The 23,930-nt window shown below is 43.6% G+C and overlaps 1 protein-coding gene and 1 long non-coding RNA gene across 4 annotated transcripts in view; both read left to right on the top strand.

Moving 5' to 3' along the window:
- The window catches only part of LOC139394425 (chromosome transmission fidelity protein 18 homolog), a 79,196-nt gene that overhangs the window by 54,584 nt on the left and 682 nt on the right, over window positions 1-23,930 (top strand). Inside the window, exons 18-21 of one of the 3 annotated variants that reach the window (XM_071142488.1) lie at window positions 1,941-2,071; window positions 2,503-2,647; window positions 7,344-7,463; window positions 21,950-22,016. In XM_071142488.1, the coding sequence (XP_070998589.1) occupies window positions 1,941-2,071; window positions 2,503-2,647; window positions 7,344-7,463; window positions 21,950-22,016 (463 nt within the window). The remainder of the gene's footprint in view (window positions 1-1,940; window positions 2,072-2,502; window positions 2,648-7,343; window positions 7,464-21,949; window positions 22,017-23,930) is intronic. The other 2 variants (XM_071142491.1, XR_011629822.1) reach the window with 2 other exon arrangements.
- Window positions 23,555-23,864, top strand: LOC139394427 (uncharacterized). The gene is made up of 2 exons (XR_011629823.1): window positions 23,555-23,629; window positions 23,728-23,864. It is a non-coding gene; the product is annotated as an uncharacterized lncRNA (long non-coding RNA).

Here is a 23,930-nt window from a genome sequence, read left to right as displayed (position 1 = left end):
TACACTCACTGGATATTATCTGTCCTAAACTACAACCTGTAGGTACACTCACTGGATATTATCTGTCCTAAACTACGACCTGTAGGTACACACACACACACACACACAAACACTGGATATTATCTGTCCTAAACTATGACCTGTAGGTACACACACTGGATATTATATGTCCTAAACTATGACCTGTAGGTACACTCACTGGATATTATCTGTCCTAAACTACAACCTGTAGGTACACTCACTGGATATTATCTGTCCTAAACTACGACCTGTAGGTACACTCACTGGATATTATCTGTCCTAAACTACAACCTGTAGGTACACACACTGGATATTATCTGTCCTAAACTACAACCTGTAGGTACACTCACTGGATATTATCTGTCCTAAACTACGACCTGTAGGGACACACACTGGATATTATCTGTCCTGAACTATGACCTGTAGGTACACACACACCCTGGATATTATATGTCCTAAACTATGACCTGTAGGGACACACACACCCTGGATATTATATGTCCTAAACTATGACCTGTAGGTACACTCACTGGATATTATATGTCCTAAACTATGACCTGTAGGTACACTCACTGGATATTATCTGTCCTAAACTACGACCTGTAGGGACACTCACTGGATATTATCTGTCCTGAACTATGACCTGTAGGTACACTCACTGGATATTATCTGTCCTAAACTACAACCTGTAGGGACACTCACTGGATATTATCTGTCCTAAACTACAACCTGTAGGGACACTCACTGGATATTATCTGTCCTAAACTACAACCTGTAGGGACACTCACTGGATATTATCTGTCCTAAACTACAACCTGTAGGGACACTCACTGGATATTATCTGTCCTAAACTACATATACAGCTGGTTGAGAGGTCTCAGTGCCAGCATCAGTCTTGTTTATGGCCTTATACAGCTGGTTGAGAGGTCTCAGTGCCAGCATCAGTCTGGTTTATGGCCTTATACAGCTGGTTGAGAGGTCTCAGTGCCAGCATCAGTCTGGTTTATGGCCTTATACAGCTGGTTGAGAGGTCTCAGTGCCAGCATCAGTCTTGTTTATGGCCTTATACAGCTGGTTGAGAGAGGTCTCAGTGCCAGCATCAGTCTTGTTTATGGCCTTATACAGCTGGTTGAGAGGTCTCAGTGCCAGCATCAGTCTGGTTTATGGCCTTATACAGCTGGTTGAGAGGTCTCAGTGCCAGCATCAGTCTTGTTTATGGCCTTATACAGCTGGTTGAGAGAGGTCTCAGTGCCAGCATCAGTCTGGTTTATGGCCTTATACAGCTGGTTGAGAGGTCTCAGTGCCAGCATCAGTCTGGTTTATGGCCTTATACAGCTGGTTGAGAGGTCTCAGTGCCAGCATCAGTCTGGTTTATGGCCTTATACAGCTGGTTGAGAGGTCTCAGTGCCAGCATCAGTCTGGTTTATGGCCTTATACAGCTGGTTGAGAGGTCTCAGTGCCAGCATCAGTCTGGTTTATGGCCTTATACAGCTGGTTGAGAGGTCTCAGTGCCAGCATCAGTCTTGTTTATGGTCTTATACAGCTGGTTGAGAGGTCTCAGTGCCAGCATCAGTCTTGTTTATGGCCTCATACAGCTGGTTGAGAGGTCTCAGTGCCAGCATCAGTCTGGTTTATGGCCTTATACAGCTGGTTGAGAGGTCTCAGTGCCAGCATCAGTCTGGTTTATGGTCTGTTCAGGGGGGTCAGGTGTTGAATAACAGGTGTGTGTTTCTGTGTCCAGGTGTTGAATAACAGGTGTGTGTTTCTGTGTCCAGGTGTTGAATAACAGGTGTGTGTTTCTGTGTGTCCAGGTGTTGAATAACAGGTGTGTGTTTCTGTGTGTCCAGGTGTTGAATAACAGGTGTGTGTTTCTGTGTGTCCAGGTGTTGAATAACAGGTGTGTGTTTCTGTGTGTCCAGGTGAACCCCCAACTGTTCAGCGACAGAGAGAAACAGCAGCTGGTTGATCTGATTCACACCATGATCTCCTACAACCTGTCCTACAGACAGGACAGAACGCCTGATGGACAATATGTCTACGTTCTGGAGCCGTGAGTCACACACACACACACACACACACCTAGAACACACACACACACACACACACACACACCTAGAACACACACACCTAGAACACACACACGAACAGACACACGCGCACACACACACACCTAGAACACAAACACACACACACACCTAAAACACAAACACACACACACACCTAAAACACACACACACACACACACCTAAAACACAAATACACACACACCTAAAACACAACTGTGTCTCTGTGTGTGTGTGTGTGTGTGTGTGTGTGTGTGTGTCTGACCGTGTGTCTGACCGTGTGTCTGACCGTGTGTCTGACCGTGTGTCTGTGTGTGTGTGTGTCTGACCGTCTGTGTGTGTGTGTGTGTGTGTGTGTGTGTGTGTCTGACCGGGTGTGTGTGTGTGTGTGTCTGACCGTGTGTGTGTGTGTGTGTAGGCGTGTGGAGCAGGTGGTCTGTTTCCCAGGCTTGCCCCCCCACAGACAGCTGACCTACCAGACCAAACAGACGATCAGCAGAGAGATGGACCAGGAGAGGATGAGGAGAGCAGAATCACTGATGCTGCTACGCAACCCACACACGGTCAGACACACACACACACACACACACACTCACACACGGTCAGACACACTCACACACACACACACACACTGACACACGGTCAGACACACACACACACGGTCAGACACACTCACACACACACACACTCACACACGGTCAGACACACACACACACAGTCAGACACACACACACACACAGTCAGACACACTCACACACACACACACCCACACACGGTCAGACACACACCCACACACGGTCAGACACACTCACACACTCACACACGGTCAGACACACACACACACACAGTCAGACACACACACACACACAGTCAGACACACACCCACACACGGTCAGACACACACCCACACACGGTCAGACACACACACACACAGTCAGACACACACACGGTCAGACACACACACAGTGTTAGATTATAGAATGGATCATGGTGTGTGTAGGGTACCAGTGTTAGATTATAGAATGGATCATGGTGTCTGTAGGGTACCAGTGTTAGATTATAGAATGGATCATGGTCTGTAGGGTACCAGTGTTAGATTATAGAATGGATCATGGTCTGTAGGGTACCAGTGTTAGATTATAGAATGGATCATGGTGTGTAGGGACCAGTGTTAGATTATAGAATGGATCATGGTCTGTAGGGTACCAGTGTTAGATTATAGAATGGATCATGGTGTGTAGGGTACCAGTGTTAGATTATAGAATGGATCATGGTGTGTAGGGTACCAGTGTTAGATTATAGAATGGATCATGGTCTGTAGGGTACCAGTGTTAGATTATAGAATGGATCATGGTCTGTAGGGTACCAGTGTTAGATTATAGAATGGATCATGGTGTGTAGGGTACCAGTGTTAGATTATAGAATGGATCATGGTGTGTAGAGTACCAGTGTTAGATTATACAATGGATCATGGTGTGTAGGGTACCAGTGTTAGATTATAGAATGGGTCATGGTGTGTAGGGTACCAGTGTTAGATTATAGAATGGATCATGGTGTGTAGGGTACCAGTGTTAGATTATAGAATGGATCATGGTCTGTAGGGTACCAGTGTTAGATTATAGAATGGATCATGGTGTGTGTAGGGTACCAGTGTTAGTTTATAGAATGGATCATGGTCTGTAGGGTACCAGTGTTAGATTATAGAATGGATCATGGTCTGTAGGGGACCAGTGTTAGATTATAGAATGGATCATGGTGTGTAGGGACCAGTGTTAGATTATAGAATGGATCATGGTCTGTAGGGTACCAGTGTTAGATTATAGAATGGATCATGGTGTGTAGGGTACCAGTGTTAGATTATAGAATGGATCATGGTGTGTAGGGTACCAGTGTTAGATTATAGAATGGATCATGGTCTGTAGGGTACCAGTGTTAGATTATAGAATGGATCATGGTCTGTAGGGTACCAGTGTTAGATTATAGAATGGATCATGGTGTGTAGGGTACCAGTGTTAGATTATAGAATGGATCATGGTGTGTAGAGTACCAGTGTTAGATTATACAATGGATCATGGTCTGTAGGGTACCAGTGTTAGATTATAGAATGGGTCATGGTGTGTAGGGTACCAGTGTTAGATTATAGAATGGATCATGGTGTGTAGGGTACCAGTGTTAGATTATAGAATGGATCATGGTCTGTAGGGTACCAGTGTTAGATTATAGAATGGATCATGGTGTGTGTAGGGTACCAGTGTTAGTTTATAGAATGGATCATGGTCTGTAGGGTACCAGTGTTAGATTATAGAATGGATCATGGTCTGTAGGGGACCAGTGTTAGATTATAGAATGGATCATGGTCTATAGGGTACCAGTGTTAGATTATAGAATGGATCATGGTGTGTGTAGGGTACCAGTGTTAGATTATAGAATGGATCATGGTGTGGTACCAGTGTTAGATTATAGAATGGATCATGGTGTGTAGGGTACCAGTGTTAGATTATAGAATGGATCATGGTGTGTAGAGTACCAGTGTTAGATTATAGAATGGATCATGGTGTGTAGGGTACCAGTGTTAGATTATAGAATGGATCATGGTGTGTAGGGTACCAGTGTTAGATTATAGAATGGATCATGGTGTGTAGAGTACCAGTGTTAGATTATAGAATGGATCATGGTGTGTAGGGTACCAGTGTTAGATTATAGAATGGATCATGGTGTGTAGGGTACCAGTGTTAGATTATAGAATGGATCATGGTCTGTAGGGTACCAGTGTTAGATTATAGAATGGATCATGGTCTGTAGGGTACCAGTGTTAGATTATAGAATGGATCATGGTGTGTAGGGTACCAGTGTTAGATTATAGAATGGATCATGGTGTGTAGGGTACCAGTGTTAGATTATAGAATGGATCATGGTGTGTAGGGTACCAGTGTTAGATTATAGAATGGATCATGGTGTGTAGGGTACCAGTGTTAGATTATAGAATGGATCATGGTGTGTAGGGTACCAGTGTTAGATTATAGAATGGATCATGGTGTGTAGGGTACCAGTGTTAGATTATAGAATGGATCATGGTGTGTAGGGTACCAGTGTTAGATTATAGAATGGATCATGGTGTGTAGGGTACCAGTGTTAGATTATAGAATGGGTCATGGTCTGTAGGGTACCAGTGTTAGATTATAGAATGGATCATGGTGTGTAGGGTACCAGTGTTAGATTATAGAATGGATCATGGTCTGTAGGGTACCAGTGTTAGATTATAGAATGGGTCATGGTGTGTAGGGTACCAGTGTTAGATTATAGAATGGATCATGGTCTGTAGGGTACCAGTGTTAGATTATAGAATGGATCATGGTGTGTAGGGTACCAGTGTTAGATTATAGAATGGATCATGGTGTGTAGGGTACCAGTGTTAGATTATAGAATGGGTCATGGTGTGTAGGGTACCAGTGTTAGATTATAGAATGGGTCATGGTGTGTAGGGTACCAGTGTTAGATTATAGAATGGATCATGGTCTGTAGGGTACCAGTGTTAGATTATAGAATGGATCATGGTGTGTAGGGTACCAGTGTTAGATTATAGAATGGATCATGGTCTGTAGGGTACCAGTGTTAGATTATAGAATGGATCATGGTCTGTAGGGTACCAGTGTTAGATTATAGAATGGATCATGGTCTGTAGGGTACCAGTGTTAGATTATAGAATGGATCATGGTGTGTGTAGGGTACCAGTGTTAGATTATAGAATGGGTCATGGTGTGTATGGTACCAGTGTTAGATTATAGAATGGATCATGGTGTGTGGGGTACCAGTGTTAGATTATAGAATGGATCATGGTGTGTAGGGTACCAGTGTTAGATTATAGAATGGATCATGGTCTGTAGGGTACCAGTGTTAGATTATAGAATGGATCATGGTCTGTAGGGTACCAGTGTTAGATTATAGAATGGATCATGGTCTGTAGGGTACCAGTGTTAGATTATAGAATGGATCATGGTGTGTAGGGTACCAGTGTTAGATTATAGAATGGATCATGGTCTGTAGGGTACCAGTGTTAGATTATAGAATGGATCATGGTGTGTAGGGTACCAGTGTTAGATTATAGAATGGATCATGGTCTGTAGGGTACCAGTGTTAGATTATAGAATGGATCATGGTGTGTAGGGTACCAGTGTTAGATTATAGAATGGATCATGGTCTGTAGGGTACCAGTGTTAGATTATAGAATGGATCATGGTCTGTAGGGTACCAGTGTTAGATTATAGAATGGATCATGGTCTGTAGGGTACCAGTGTTAGATTATAGAATGGATCATGGTGTGTAGGGTACCAGTGTTAGATTATAGAATGGATCATGGTATGTAGGGTACCGGTGTTAGATTATAGAATGGATCATGGTCTGTAGGGTACCAGTGTTAGATTATAGAATGGATCATGGTCTGTAGGGTACCAGTGTTAGATTATAGAATGGATCATGGTCTGTAGGGTACCAGTGTGTTAGATTATAGAATGGATCATGGTGTGTAGGGTACCAGTGTTAGATTATAGAATGGATCATGGTGTGTAGGGTACCAGTGTTAGATTATAGAATGGATCATGGTCTGTAGGGTACCAGTGTTAGATTATAGAATGGATCATGGTCTGTAGGGTACCAGTGTTAGATTATAGAATGGATCATGGTCTGTAGGGTACCAGTGTTAGATTATAGAATGGGTCATGGTCTGTAGGGTACCAGTGTTAGATTATAGAATGGATCATGGTGTGTAGGGTACCAGTGTTAGATTATAGATTGGATCATGGTGTGTAGGGTACCAGTGTTAGATTATAGAATGGATCATGGTCTGTAGGGTACCAGTGTTAGATTATAGAATGGATCATGGTGTGTAGGGACCAGTGTTAGATTATAGAATGGATCATGGTGTGTAGGGTACCAGTGTTAGATTATAGAATGGATCATGGTGTGTAGGGTACCAGTGTTAGATTATAGATTGGATCATGGTGTGTAGGGTACCAGTGTTTTATTATAGAATGGATCATGGTGTGTAGGGTACCAGTGTTAGATTATAGAATGGATCATGGTCTGTAGGGTACCAGTGTTAGATTATAGAATGGATCATGGTGTGTAGGGTACCAGTGTTTTATTATAGAATGGATCATGGTGTGTAGGGTACCAGTGTTAGATTATAGAATGGATTTATGATGTAATGTTCTAATCATGTCTTTAAAGGTGTGTGTGTGTGTGTGTGTGTGTGTGTTTCAGAAGCAGGAGGACGAGAAGGAGAAGCAGCCTAAGGCAGTGACATCATCTGTGAGGTCGTCCGTCAGGAACCACCAACAGAGGCTGGAGAACATCCTGAGAAACACTGTAGTCGAGATCAGGGTGAGAACACACAGTATTGACACATCTTTATTTAAAAAGAGGATTACCAGTATTCACACAGACATTATTCACAAACCTTTATTTGAAAAGAGGATTACCAGTATTCACACACACAGTATTCACACACCTTTATTTGCAAAGTGGATTACCAGTATTCACACACACAGTATTCACACACCTTTATTTGAAAAGAGGATTACTGGTATTCACACACCTTTATTTGCAAAGTGGATTACCAGTATTCACACACACAGTATTCACACACCTTTATTTGAAAAGAGGATTACCGGTATTCACACACCTTTATTTGAAAAGAGGATTACCGGTATTCACACACACAGTATTCACACACCTTTATTTGCAAAGTGGATTACCAGTATTCACACACACAGTATTCACACACCTTTATTTGAAAAGAGGATTACTAGTATTACCAGTATTTGATCCTCGATCAACACTCCTCTGATTATATGGACCTGATCCTAGATCAACACTCCTCCTCTGATTATATGGACCTGATCCTAGATCAACACTCCTCCTCTGATTATATAGACCTGATCCTAGATCAACACTCCTCTGATTATATGGACCTGATCCTAGATCAACACTCCTCTGATTATATGGACCTGATCCTAGATCAACACTCCTCCTCTGATTATAGGGACCTGATCCTAGATCAACACTCCTCCTCTGATTATATGGACCTGATCCTAGATCAACACTCCTCTGATTATATGGACCTGATCCCAGATCAACACTCCTCCTCTGATTATATGGACCTGATCCTAGATCAACACTCCTGCTCTGATTATATGGACCTGATCCTAGATCAACACTCCTGCTCTGATTATATGGACCTGATCCTAGATCAACACTCCTGCTCTGATTATATGGACCTGATCCCAGATCAACACTCCTCCTCTGATTATATGGACCTGATCCTAGATCAACACTCCTCTGATTATATGGACCTGATCCTAGATCAACACTCCTCCTCTGATTATATGGACCTGATCCTAGATCAACACTCCTCTGATTATATGGACCTGATCCTAGATCAACACTCCTCCTCTGATTATATGGACTTGATCCTAGATCAACACTCCTCCTCTGATTATATGGACCTGATCCTAGATCAACACTCCTCCTCTGATTATATGGACCTGATCCCAGATCAACACTCCTCCTCTGATTATATGGACTTGATCCTAGATCAACACTCCTCCTCTGATTATATGGACCTGATCCTAGATCAACACTCCTCTGATTATAGGGACCTGATCCTAGATCAACACTCCTCCTCTGATTACATGGACCTGATCCTAGATCAACACTCCTCCTCTGATTATATGGACCTGATCCCAGATCAACACTCCTCCTCTGATTATATGGACCTGATCCTAGATCAACACTCCTCCTCTGATTATATGGACCTGATCCTAGATCAACACTCCTCCTCTGATTATATGGACCTGATCCCAGATCAACACTCCTCCTCTGATTATATGGACCTGATCCTAGATCAACACTCCTCTGATTACATGGACCTGATCCTAGATCAACACTCCTCCTCTGATTACATGGACCTGATCCTAGATCAACACTCCTCCTCTGATTATATGGACCTGATCCCAGATCAACACTCCTCCTCTGATTATATGGACCTGATCCTAGATCAACACTCCTCTGATTACATGGACCTGATCCTAGATCAACACTCCTCCTCTGATTATATGGACCTGATCCTAGATCAACACTCCTCCTCTGATTATATGGACCTGATCCCAGATCAACACTCCTCCTCTGATTATATGGACCTGATCCTAGATCAACACTCCTCTGATTATATGGACAGGGGGGGACCTGATCCTAGATCAACACTCCTCCTCTGATTATATGGACCTGATCCTAGATCAACACTCCTCTGATTATATGGACAGGGGGGGACCTGATCCTAGATCAACACTCCTCTGATTATATGGACAGGGGGGAGCTGATCCTAGATCAACACTCCTCCTCTGATTATATGGACCTGATCCTAGATCAACACTCCTCTGATTATTTGGACAGGGGGGGGGGACCTGATCCTAGATCAACACTCCTCCTCTGATTATATGGACCTGATCCTAGATCAACACTCCTCTGATTATATGGACAGGGGGGATCTGATCCTAGATCAAATCTAATTATATTAGTCACATGTCCCGAATGCAACCGGTGTGCAGACCCCACCCAACCTGTTCAGTGAAATGCTGACTTACAGGCCCTAATCAACAATGCAGTTTCAAAAAATACGCATAAGAATAAGAAATTAAAGTAACAAGTAATTAAAGAGCAGCAGTAAAATAACAATAGGGAGACTATATACAGGGGGTACCAGTACAGAGTCAATGTGGAGGCTATATACAGGGGGTACCAGTACAGAATCAATGTGGAGGCTATATACAGGGGGTACCAGTACAGAGTCAATGTGGAGGCTATATACAGGGGGTACCAGTACAGAGTCAATGTGGAGGCTATATACAGGGGGGGTACCAGTACAGAGTCAATGTGGAGACTATATACAGGGGGGTACCAGTACAGAGTCAATGTGGAGGCTATATACAGGGGGTACCGATACAGAGTCAATGTGGAGGCTATATACAGGGGGTACCAGTACAGAGTCAATGTGGAGGCTATATACAGGGGGTACAGAGTCAATGTGGAGGCTATATACAGGGGGGGTACCGGTACAGAGTCAATGTGGAGGCTATATACAGGGTGTTACGGTACAGAGTCAATGTGGAGGCTATATACAGGGGGTACCAGTACAGAGTCAATGTGGAGGCTATATACAGGGGGTACCAGTACAGAGTCAATGTGGAGGCTATATACAGGGTGTACCAGTACAGAGTCAATGTGGAGGCTATATACAGGGGGGGTACCAGTACAGAGTCAATGTGGAGGCTATATACAGGGGGTACCGGTACAGAGTCAATGTGGAGACTATATACAGGGGGTACCGGTACAGAGTCAATGTGGAGGCTATATACAGGGGGGGTACCAGTACAGAGTCAATGTGGAGACTATATACAGGGGGTACCAGTACAGAGTCAATGTGGAGGCTATATACAGGGGGTACCAGTACAGAGTCAATGTGGAGGCTATATACAGGGGGTACCAGTACAGAGTCAATGTGGAGACTATATACAGGGGGGGTACCAGTACAGAGTCAATGTGGAGACTATATACAGGGGGTACCAGTACAGAGTCAATGTGGAGGCTATATACAGGGGTACCGGTACAGAGTCAATGTGGAGGCTATATACAGGGTGTTACGGTACAGAGTCAATGTGGAGGCTATATACAGGGGTACCGGTACAGAGTCAATGTGGAGGCTATATACAGGGGGTACCGGTACAGAGTCAATGTGGAGGCTATATACAGGGTGTTACAGTACAGAGTCAATGTGGAGGCTATATACAGGGGGTACAGGTACAGAGTCAGTGTGGAGGCTATATACAGGGGGTACCAGTACAGAGTCAATGTGGAGGCTATATACAGGGGGGGTACCAGTACAGAGTCAATGTGGAGGCTATATACAGGGGGTACCGGTACAGAGTCAATGTGGAGGCTATATACAGGGGGTACCAGTACAGAGTCAATGTGGAGGCTATATACAGGGGGTACCAGTACAGAGTCAATGTGGAGGCTATATACAGGGGGTACCAGTACAGAGTCAATGTGGAGGCTATATACAGGGGGTACCAGTACAGAGTCAATGTGGAGGCTATATACAGGGGTACCGGTACAGAGTCAATGTGGAGGCTATATACAGGGTGTTACGGTACAGAGTCAATGTGGAGGCTATATACAGGGGTACCGGTACAGAGTCAATGTGGAGGCTATATACAGGGGGTACCGGTACAGAGTCAATGTGGAGGCTATATACAGGGTGTTACAGTACAGAGTCAATGTGGAGGCTATATACAGGGGGTACAGGTACAGAGTCAGTGTGGAGGCTATATACAGGGGGTACCAGTACAGAGTCAATGTGGAGGCTATATACAGGGGGGGTACCAGTACAGAGTCAATGTGGAGGCTATATACAGGGGGTACCGGTACAGAGTCAATGTGGAGGCTATATACAGGGGGTACCAGTACAGAGTCAATGTGGAGGCTATATACAGGGGGTACCAGTACAGAGTCAATGTGGAGGCTATATACAGGGGGGTTACCAGTACAGAGTCAATGTGGAGGCTATATACAGGGGGTACCAGTACAGAGTCAATGTGGAGGCTATATACAGGGGGGGTACCAGTACAGAGTCAATGTGGAGGCTATATACAGGGGGTACCGGTACAGAGTCAATGTGTGCGGGGTCTTGGTTACGTTGAGGGAGAGGTTGTTTTTCTGGCACCACACGGCCAGGCCCCTGACCTGCTCCCTATAGGCTGTCTCGTCGTCGTCGGTGATCAGGCCTACCACTGTTGTGTCATCAGCAAACTTAATGATGGTGTTGGAGTTGTGCCTGGCCGTGCAGTCATGAGTGAACAGGGAGTACAGGAGGGGACTGAGCACTCACCCCTGAGGGGCCCTGTGTTGAGGATCAGCGTGGCGGATGTGTTGTTACCTACCATTACCACCTGGGGGCGGGCCGTCAGGAAGTCCAGGATCCAGTTGCAGAGGGAGATGTTTAGTCCCAGGGTCCTTAGCTTAGTGATGAGCTTTAAGGACACTATGGTGTTGAACGCTGAGTTGTGGTCGATGAATAGCATTCTCACATAGGTGTTCCTTTTGTCCAGGAGGGAAAGGGCAGTGTGGAGTGCAATAGAGACTGCATCATCCTGTAGGTCTGTTAGGTCGTTATGCACATTGGAGTCTCGGGTCTCTTTATGTGACCAGCCTTTCAGCACTCCTACTCTGATTATATGGACAGGGGTGGATCCTAGATCAGCCCTCCTACTATCAGGCACTTTGTGAGTACAGCATATCAGTCAGACAGTCACTCACTCAGACAGTCACTCACTCAGACAGTCACTCACTCAGACAGTCACTCACTCAGACAGTCACTCACTCAGACAGTCACTCACTCAGTCAGTCACCCACTCAGTCAGTCACCCACTCAGTCAGTCACCCACTCAGTCAGTCACCCACTCAGTCAGTCACGCACTCAGTCAGTCACCCACTCAGACAGTCATTCAGACAGTCACTCACACTGACCGTCACTCACACTGACCGTCACTCACACTGACTGTCACTCACTCAGACAGTCAGTCACTCAGACAGTCACTCAGTCAGATAGTTAGTCACCCGCTCAGACTGTCACCCGCTCAGACTGTCACCCGCTCAGGCAGTCACCCGCTCAGGCAGTCACCCGCTCAGGCAGTCACCCGCTCAGGCAGTCACCCGCTCAGACTGTCACCCGCTCAGACTGTCACCCGCTCAGACTGTCACCCGCTCAGACTGTCACCCGCTCAGACTGTCACCCGCTCAGACTGTCACCCGCTCAGACTGTCACCCGCTCAGACTGTCACCCGCTCAGACTGTCACCCGCTCAGGCAGTCACCCGCTCAGGCAGTCACCCGCTCAGACACTCACTCAGATAGTCGGTCAGTCACTCAGTCAGACACTCAGTCAGATAGTCAGACACACACTCACTCAGATAGACAGACAGACACTCACTCAGACAGACACTCACTCAGACAGACACTCACTCAGACAGACACTCACTCAGACAGACACTCACTCAGACAGACACTCACTCAGACAGACACTCACTCAGACAGACACTCACTCAGACAGACACTCACTCAGACAGACACTCACTCACTCAGACACTCACTCAGACAGACACTCACTCAGACAGACACTCACTCACTCAGACAGACACTCACTCACTCAGACAGACACTCACTCACTCAGACAGACACTCACTCACTCAGACAGACACTCACTCACTCAGACAGACACTCACTCACTCAGACAGACACTCACTCAGACAGTCACTCACTCAGACAGTCACTCACTCAGACAGTCACTCACTCAGACAGTCACTCACTCAGACAGTCACTCACTCAGACAGTCACTCACTCAGACAGACACTCACTCAGACAGACACTCACTCAGACAGACACTCACTCAGACAGACACTCACTCAGACAGACACTCACTCAGACAGACACTCACTCAGACAGACACTCACTCAGACAGACACTCACTCAGACAGACACTCACTCAGACAGTCACTCACTCAGACAGTCACTCACTCAGACAGTCACTCACTCAGACAGTCACTCACTCAGACAGTCACTCACTCAGACAGTCACTCACTCAGACAGTCACTCACTCAGACAGTCACTCACTCAGACAGTCACTCACTCAGACAGTCACTCAGATAGTCAGTCACTCAGTCACTCAGTCAGAGAGTCAGCCAGACAGTCAGATACTCAGTCAGTCACTTGCTCACTCAGTCAGAGAGTCAGTCAGACAGCCAGATATTCAGCCAGTTATATAATCAGTCACTCAGACAGTCAGTCAGTCACTCAGTCAGTCAGTCAGTCACTTGGACAGTCAGCTAGCTAGTCAGTCAGACAGACACTCGGTCAGTCAGTCACTCACTTGGACAGTCAGCTAGCTAGTCAGTCAGACAGACACTCGGTCAGATAGTCAGTCAGACAGACACTCGGTCAGATAGTCACTCACTTGGACAGTCACTCAGATAGTCAGACAATATTTGGTGTTTTACGTAATTGTCTCTGTACCTCTTTCTCTCTCTCTCCAGTTTCTCTCTGTCTCTCTCTCTAGTATCTCTCCATCTATCTACTTCTTTCTCTCTCTCTCTCTCTCCAGTTTCTCTCCATTTCTCTCTCCAGTATCTCTACATCTGCCTCGCTCTCCAGTATCTCTCCATCTATCTGCCTCGCTCTCTCTCTCCAATATCGCTCCATCTATCTGTCTCTCTCTCTCTCCAATATCTCTCCATCTATCTGCCTCTCTCTCTCCAGTATCTCTCCATCTATCTGCCTCTCTCCAGTATCTCTCCGTCTATCTGCCTCTCTCTCCAGTATCTCTCCCTCTCTCTCCAGTATCTCTCCATCTATCTGTCTCTCTCTCTCTCCAGTATCTCTCCATCTATCTGCTGCTCTCTCTCTCTCCAATATCTCTCCATCTATCTGCCTCTCTCTCTCTGTTTCTCTCCATCTCTCTCCAATATCTCTCCATCTACCTGCCTCTCTCTCTCTCCAGTTTCTCTCCATCTCTCTCTCTCCAATATCTCTCCATCTTTCTGCCTCTCTCTCTCCAGTATCTCTCCATCTATCTGCCTCTCTCCAGTTTCTCTCTCTGTCTCTCTCTCGCTCTCTCTCCAGTATCTCTCTATCTATCCGTCTCTCTCTCTCTCCAGTATCTCTCCATCTATCTGTCTCTCAATTTCAATTCAATTCAATTCAAGGGCTTTATTGGCATGGGAAACATGTGTTAACATTGCCAAAGCAAGTGAGGTAGACAACATACAAAGTGAATATATAAAGTGAAAAACAACAAAAATTAACAGTGAACATTACACATACAGAGGTTTCAAAACAGTAAAGACATTACAAATGTCATACTATATATATATATACAGTGTTTTAACAATGTACAAATGGTTAAAGGACACAAGATAAAATAAATAAGCATAAATATGGGTTGTATTTACAATGGTGTGTGTTCTTCACTGGTTGCCCTTTTCTTGTGGCAACAGGTCACAAATCTTGCTGCTGTGATGGCACACTGTGGAATTTCACCCAGTAGATATGGGAGTTTTTCAAATTTGGATTTGTTTTCGAATTCTTTGTGGATCTGTGTAATCTGAGGGAAATATGTCTCTCTAATATGGTCATACATTGGGCAGGAGGTTAGGAAGTGCAGCTCAGTTTCCACCTCATTTTGTGGGCAGTGAGCACATAGCCTGTCTTCTCTTGAGAGCCATGTCTGCCTACGGCAGCCTTTCTCAATAGCAAGGCTATGCTCACTGAGTCTGTACATAGTCAAAGCTTTCCTTAATTTTGGGTCAGTCACAGTGGTCAGGTATTCTGCTGCTGTGTACTCTCCAGTATCTCTCCATCTATCTGTCTCTCTCTCTCTCCAGTATCTCTCCATCTATCTGCCTCTCTCCAGTATCTCTCCATCTATCTGCCTCTCTCTCTCTCTCCAGTATCTCCATCTATCTGCCTCTCTCCAGTATCTCCATCTATCTGTCTCTCTCTCTCTCCAGTATCTCCATCTATCTGTCTCTCTCTCTCTCCAGTATCTCTCCATCTATCTGCCTCTCTCTCTCTCTCTCTCAGTATCTCCATCTATCTGCCTCTCTCCAGTATCTCTCCATCTATCTGTCTCTCTCTCTCTAGTATCTCTCCATCTATCTGCCTCTCTCTCTCTCTCTCTCCAGTATCTCTCCATCTATCTGCCTCTCTCTCTCTCTCCAGTATCTCTCCATCTATCTGCCTCTCTCCAGTATCTCTCCATCTATCTCTATCTGTCTCTCTCTCTCTCCAGTATCTCCATCTATCTGCCTCTCTCCAGTATCTCTACATCTCTCTCTCTCCAGTATCTCTCCATCTATCTTCTCTCTCTCTCCAGTATCTCTCCATCTATCTTCTCTCTCTCTCCAGTATCTCTCCATCTATCTTCTCTCTCTCTCCAATATCTCTCCATCTATCTGCCTCTCTCCAGTATCTCTCCATCTATCTGCCTCTCTCTCTCTCTCCAGTATCTCCATCTATCTGCCTCTCTCCAGTATCTCTCCATCTATCTGTCTCTCTCTCTCTCTCCAGTATCTCCATCTATCTGCCTCTCTCCAGTATCTCTCCATCTATCTGTCTCTCTCTCTCTCCAGTATCTCTCCATCTATCTGCCTCTCTCTCTCTCTCCAGTATCTCTCCATCTATCTGCCTCTCTCCAGTATCTCTCCATCTATCTCTCTCTCTCTCTCTCTCCAGTATCTCTCCATCTATCTGCCTCTCTCCAGTATCTCTCCATCTATCTCTCTCTCTCTCTCCAATATCTCTCCATCTATCTCTCTCTCTCTCTCCAGTATCTCTCCATCTATCTGCCTCTCTCCAGTATCTCTCCATCTATCTGCCTCTCTCTCTCTCTCCAATATCTCTCCATCTATCTGCCTCTCTCTCTCTCCAATATCTCTCCATCTATCTCTCTCTCTCTCTCTCTCTCTCCAATATCTCTCCATCTAGCCTTCACCCCAATGCTCTTATCTATTTGTTTTTAACTTACTTCTCACTTCATTAATAAAGATCCATAAAGATTAAATAAAGATTTAATAAATATTTCTGAAATGTGCACTGGTTCACTTCCTCGTGGATTTAACAGAATGTAGTGGTGTTAATATTGTAAATCTATGAGGAGGAGGACAAAGCTAATCTCAAGGAAGGAGAGAATCACGAGGGAGAGGGAAGGAGAGAAACATGGAGAGAGTCCAGATCCCAGGAGCTCTGAAACCAGGTTAATGACAGATGGTGTCTATTAGACTGAAACCAGGTTAATGACAGATGGTGTCGATTAGACTGAAACCAGGTTAATGACAGATGGTGTGTATTAGACTCTGAAACCAGGTTAATGACAGATGGTGTGTATTAGACTGAAACCAGGCTAATGACAGATGGTGTGTATTAGACTCTGAAACCAGGTTAATGACAGATGGTGTGTATTAGACTCTGAAACCAGGTTAATGACAGATGGTGTGTATTAGACTCTGAAACCAGGTTAATGACAGATGGTGTGTATTAGACTCTGAAACCAGGTTAATGACAGATGGTGTGTATTAGACTGAAACCAGGTTAATGACAGATGGTGTGTATTAGACTGAATCCAGGTTAATGACAGATGGTGTGTATTAGACTGAAACCAGGTTAATGACAGATGGTGTGTATAATGACAGATGGTGTGTATTAGACTGAAACCAGGTTAATGACAGATGGTGTGTATTAGACTGAAACCAGGTTAATGACAGATGGTGTGTATTAGACTGAAACCAGGTTAATGACAGACGGTGTGTATTAGACTGAAACCAGGTTAATGACAGATGGTGTGTATAATGACAGATGGTGTGTATTAGACTGAAACCAGGTTAATGACAGATGGTGTGTATTAGACTGAAACCAGGTTAATGACAGACGGTGTGTATTAGACTGAAACCAGGTTAATGACAGATGGTGTGTATTAGACTGAAACCAGGTTAATGACAGATGGTGTGTATTAGACTGAAACCAGGTTAATGACAGATGGTGTGTATTAGACTCTGAAACCAGGTTAACGACAGATGGTGTGTATTAGACTGAAACCAGGTTAATGACAGATGGTGTCTATTAGACTGAAACCAGGTTAATGACAGATGGTGTGTATTAGACTGAAACCAGGTTAATGACAGATGGTGTGTATTAGACTGAAACCAGGTTAATGATAGATGGTGTGTATTAGACTGAAACCAGGTTAATGACAGATGGTGTGTATTAGACTCTGAAACCAGGTTAATGACAGATGGTGTGTATTAGACTGAAACCAGGTTAATGACAGATGGTGTGTATTAGACTGAAACCAGGTTAATGACAGATGGTGTGTATTAGACTGAAACCAGGTTAATGACAGATGGTGTGTATTAGGCTGAAACCAGGTTAATGACAGATGGTGTGTATTAGGCTGAAACCAGGTTAATTACAAATGGTGTGTATTAGACTGAAACCAGGTTAATGACAGATGGTGTGTATTATACCCTGAAACCAGGTTAATGACAGATGGTGTGTATTAGACTGAAACCAGGTTAATGACAGATGGTGTGTATTAGACTGAAACCAGGTTAATGACAGATGGTGTGTATTAGACTGAAACCAGGTTAATGACAGATGGTGTGTATTAGACTGAAACCAGGTTAATTACAGATGGTGTGTATTAGACTGAAACCAAGTTAATGACAGATGGTGTGTATTAGATTCTGAAACCAGGTTAACGACAGATGGTGTGTATTAGACTCTGAAACCAGGTTAATGACAGATGGTGTGTATTAGACTGAAACCAGGTTAATGACAGATGGTGTGTATAATGACAGATGGTGTGTATTAGACTGAAACCAGGTTAATGACAGATGGTGTGTATTAGACTGAAACCAGGTTAATGACAGACGGTGTGTATTAGACTGAAACCAGGTTAATGACAGATGGTGTGTATTAGACTGAAACCAGGTTAATGACAGATGGTGTGTATTAGACTGAAACCAGGTTAATGACAGATGGTGTGTATTAGACTCTGAAACCAGGTTAACGACAGATGGTGTGTATTAGACTGAAACCAGGTTAATGACAGATGGTGTCTATTAGACTGAAACCAGGTTAATGACAGATGGTGTCTATTAGACTGAAACCAGGTTAATGACAGATGGTGTGTATTAGACTGAAACCAGGTTAATGATAGATGGTGTGTATTAGACTGAAACCAGGTTAATGACAGATGGTGTGTATTAGACTCTGAAACCAGGTTAATGACAGATGGTGTGTATTAGACTGAAACCAGGTTAATGACAGATGGTGTGTATTAGACTGAAACCAGGTTAATGACAGATGGTGTGTATTAGACTGAAACCAGGTTAATGACAGATGGTGTGTATTAGGCTGAAACCAGGTTAATGACAGATGGTGTGTATTAGGCTGAAACCAGGTTAATTACAAATGGTGTGTATTAGACTGAAACCAGGTTAATGACAGATGGTGTGTATTATACCCTGAAACCAGGTTAATGACAGATGGTGTGTATTAGACTGAAACCAGGTTAATGACAGATGGTGTGTATTAGACTGAAACCAGGTTAATGACAGATGGTGTGTATTAGACTGAAACCAGGTTAATGACAGATGGTGTGTATTAGACTGAAACCAGGTTAATTACAGATGGTGTGTATTAGACTGAAACCAAGTTAATGACAGATGGTGTGTATTAGATTCTGAAACCAGGTTAACGACAGATGGTGTGTATTAGACTCTGAAACCAGGTTAATGACAGATGGTGTATATTAGACTGAAACCAGGTTAATGACAGATGGTGTGTATTATACTGAAACAGGTTAATGACAGATGGTGTGTATTAGACTGAAACCAGGTTAATGACAGATGGTGTGTATTAGACTGAAACCAGGTTAACGACAGATGGTGTGTATTAGACTCTGAAACCAGGTTAATGACAGATGGTGTGTATTAGGCTGAAACCAGGTTAATGACAGATGGTGTGTATTAGGCTGAAACCAGGTTAATTACAAATGGTGTGTATTAGACTGAAATCAGGTTAATGACAGATGGTGTGTATTATACCCTGAAACCAGGTTAATGACAGATGGTGTGTATTAGACTGAAACCAGGTTAATGACAGATGGTGTGTATTAGACTGAAACCAGGTTAATGACAGATGGTGTGTATTAGACTGAAACCAGGTTAATGACAGACGGTGTGTATTAGACTGAAACCAGGTTAATTACAGATGGTGTGTATTAGACTGAAACCAAGTTAATGACAGATGGTGTGTATTAGATTCTGAAACCAGGTTAACGACAGATGGTGTGTATTAGACTCTGAAACCAGGTTAATGACAGATGGTGTGTATTAGACTGAAACCAGGTTAATGACAGATGGTGTGTATTAGACTGAAACCAGGTTAATGACAGATGGTGTGTATTAGATTCTGAAACCAGGTTAATGACAGATGGTGTGTATTATACTGAAACAGGTTAATGACAGATGGTGTGTATTAGACTGAAACCAGGTTAATGACAGATGGTGTGTATTAGACTGAAACCAGGTTAATGACAGATGGTGTGTATTAGATTCTGAAACCAGGTTAACGACAGATGGTGTGTATTAGACTCTGAAACCAGGTTAATGACAGATGGTGTGTATTAGACTGAAACCAGGTTAATGACAGGTGGTGTGTAATAGACTCTGAAACCAGGTTAATGACAGGTGGTGTCTATTAGACTGAAACCAGGTTAATGACAGATGGTGTGTATTAGACTGAAACCAGGTTAATGACAGATGGTGTGTATTAGACTGAAACCAGGTTAATGACAGATGGTGTGTATTAGACTGAAACCAGGTTAATGACAGATGGTGTCTATTAGACTCTGAAACCAGGTTAATGACAGATGGTGTGTATTAGACTGAAACCAGGTTAATGACAGATGGTGTGTATTAGACTCTGAAACCAGGTTAATGACATATGGTGTGTATTATACTGAAACCAGGTTAATGACAGATGGTGTGTATTAGACTGAAACCAGGTTAATGACAGATGGTGTCTATTAGACTCTGAAACCAGGTTAATGACAGATGGTGTGTATTAGACTGAAACCAGGTTAATGACAGATGGTGTGTATTAGACTCTGAAACCAGGTTAATGACATATGGTGTGTATTATACTGAAACCAGGTTAATGACAGATGGTGTGTATTAGACTGAAACCAGGTTAATGACAGATGGTGTGTATTAGACTGAAACCAGGTTAATGACAGATGGTGTGTATTAGACTGAAACCAGGTTAATGACAGATGGTGTGTATTAGACTGAAACCAGGTTAATGACAGACGGTGTGTATTAGACTGAAACCAGGTTAATTACAGATGGTGTGTATTAGACTGAAACCAAGTTAATGACAGATGGTGTGTATTAGATTCTGAAACCAGGTTAACGACAGATGGTGTGTATTAGACTCTGAAACCAGGTTAATGACAGATGGTGTGTATTAGACTGAAACCAGGTTAATGACAGATGGTGTGTATTAGACTGAAACCAGGTTAATGACAGATGGTGTGTATTAGATTCTGAAACCAGGTTAATGACAGATGGTGTGTATTATACTGAAACAGGTTAATGACAGATGGTGTGTATTAGACTGAAACCAGGTTAATGACAGATGGTGTGTATTAGACTGAAACCAGGTTAATGACAGATGGTGTGTATTAGATTCTGAAACCAGGTTAACGACAGATGGTGTGTATTAGACTCTGAAACCAGGTTAATGACAGATGGTGTGTATTAGACTGAAACCAGGTTAATGACAGGTGGTGTGTATTAGACTCTGAAACCAGGTTAATGACAGGTGGTGTCTATTAGACTGAAACCAGGTTAATGACAGATGGTGTGTATTAGACTGAAACCAGGTTAATGACAGATGGTGTGTATTAGACTGAAACCAGGTTAATGACAGATGGTGTGTATTAGACTGAAACCAGGTTAATGACAGATGGTGTCTATTAGACTCTGAAACCAGGTTAATGACAGATGGTGTGTATTAGACTGAAACCAGGTTAATGACAGATGGTGTGTATTAGACTCTGAAACCAGGTTAATGACAGATGGTGTGTATTATACTGAAACCAGGTTAATGACAGATGGTGTGTATTAGACTGAAACCAGGTTAATGACAGATGGTGTGTATTAGACTCTGAAACCAGGTTAATTGTCTGTGTTTCAGCCGGAGGTGGATTTCTTTGGCCGAGCCGTCGCCCCCAAGAAGAAACCACAGGTGGTCTCCGCTACAGGTAACTACAGTGTGTTCATAAGAATGTACAGGTAACATTACATCTAACGTAGCATCTCTGACTCAGGTAACATTACATCTAACGTAGCATCTCTGACTCAGGTAACATTACAACTAACGTAGCATCTCTGACTCAGGTAACATTACATCTAACGTAGCATCTCTGATTCAGGTAACATTACAACTAACGTAGCATCTCTGACTCAGGTAACATTACAACTAACGTAGCATCTCTGACTCAGGTAACATTACATCTAACGTAGCATCTCTGACTCAGGTAACATTACATCTAACGTAGCATCTCTGACTCAGGTAACATTACAACTAACGTAGCATCTCTGACTCAGGTAACATTACAACTAACGTAGCATCTCTGACTCAGGTAACATTACATCTAACGTAGCACCTCTGACTCAGATAACATTACATCTAACGTAGCATCTCTGACTCAGGTAACATTACATCTAACGTAGCATCTCTGACTCAGGTAACCTCACTGTGTTCAATGTTCCCTCAAACATTTTCTCGGCAGTGAGCAAATTTCAGGTCTATTGAGAGCAAACTTGACGTTGTGAAAATTCTGTTCAACTTCCAGCGTGAGTTTACTGTGAACACTGAGGCTGAACCCACTAAGTTACAGTTTTACTGTGAACACTGAGGCTGAACCCACTAAGTTACAGTTTTACTGTGAACACTGAGGCTGTACCCACTAAGTTACAGTTTTACTGTGAACACTGAGGCTCTACCCACTTTAAGTTACAGTTTTACTGTGAACACTGAGGCTCTACCCACTTTAAGTTACAGTTTTACTGTGAACACTGAGGCTGTACCTGCTTTAAGTTACAGTTTTACTGTGAACACTGAGGCTGTACCCACTAAGTTACAGTTTTACTGTGAACACTGAGGCTCTACCCACTTTAAGTTACAGTTTTACTGTGAACACTGAGGCTGTACCCGCTTTAAGTTACAGTTTTACTGTGAACACTGAGGCTGTACCCACTAAGTTACAGTTTTACTGTGAACACTGAGGCTGTACCCACTAAGTTACAGTTTTACTGTGAACACTGAGGCTGTACCTGCTTTCAGTTAGTTTTACTGTGAACACTGAGGCTGTACCTGCTTTCAGTTACAGTTTTACTGTAAACACTGAGGCTGTACCTGCTTTCAGTTAGTTTTACTGTGAACACTGAGGCTGTACCTGCTTTCAGTTACAGTTTTACTGTAAACACTGAGGCTGTACCTGCTTTCAGTTACAGTTTTACTGTAAACACTGAGGCTGTACCTGCTTTCAGTTACAGTTTTACTGTAAACACTACAGTTTTAACAGTGGCCAAGTAGGCTACTGTGGTTATTTGATCATAATCTAGGCCTACTAGAGTAGCCTACCATCAAAAACAACATGCATCCCATAATATTTTAACACGGAAATAGCTGTTACATCATTCAGCCTACAGTAGCAGCCAATGTGCGGTGCTCAATGTAGATCTACATTCCATGAGACTTTTGAAGAAAAACATACAGGGCTTGACATGAACCTGTTAATCCACCTGTCCTTCAGACAAGGAGGGGACTGAACATGTTCGATGTGAGAACCACTTTACCATAGGGTTAAAGGTCAGGGTTAATGTGTATCTCTGTCTCTCTCCAGACCTGAGGGTTAAAGGTCAGGGTTCATGTGTATCTCTGTCTCTCTCCAGACCTGAGGGTTAAAGGTCAGGGTTAATGAAGAAAAACATACAGGGCTTGACATGAACCTGTTAATCCACCTGTCCTTCAGACAAGGAGGGGACTGAACATGTTGTTCGATGTGAGAACCACTTTACCATAGGGTTAAAGGTCAGGGTTAATGTGTATCTCTGTCTCTCTCCAGACCTGAGGGTTAAAGGTCAGGGTTAATGTGTATCTCTGTCTCTCT

This window comes from Oncorhynchus clarkii, unplaced genomic scaffold (assembly GCF_045791955.1).
Source record: "Oncorhynchus clarkii lewisi isolate Uvic-CL-2024 unplaced genomic scaffold, UVic_Ocla_1.0 unplaced_contig_14094_pilon_pilon, whole genome shotgun sequence".
Taxonomy (NCBI): domain Eukaryota; kingdom Metazoa; phylum Chordata; class Actinopteri; order Salmoniformes; family Salmonidae; genus Oncorhynchus; species Oncorhynchus clarkii.
This window is presented reverse-complemented; position numbering and strand designations above follow the sequence as displayed.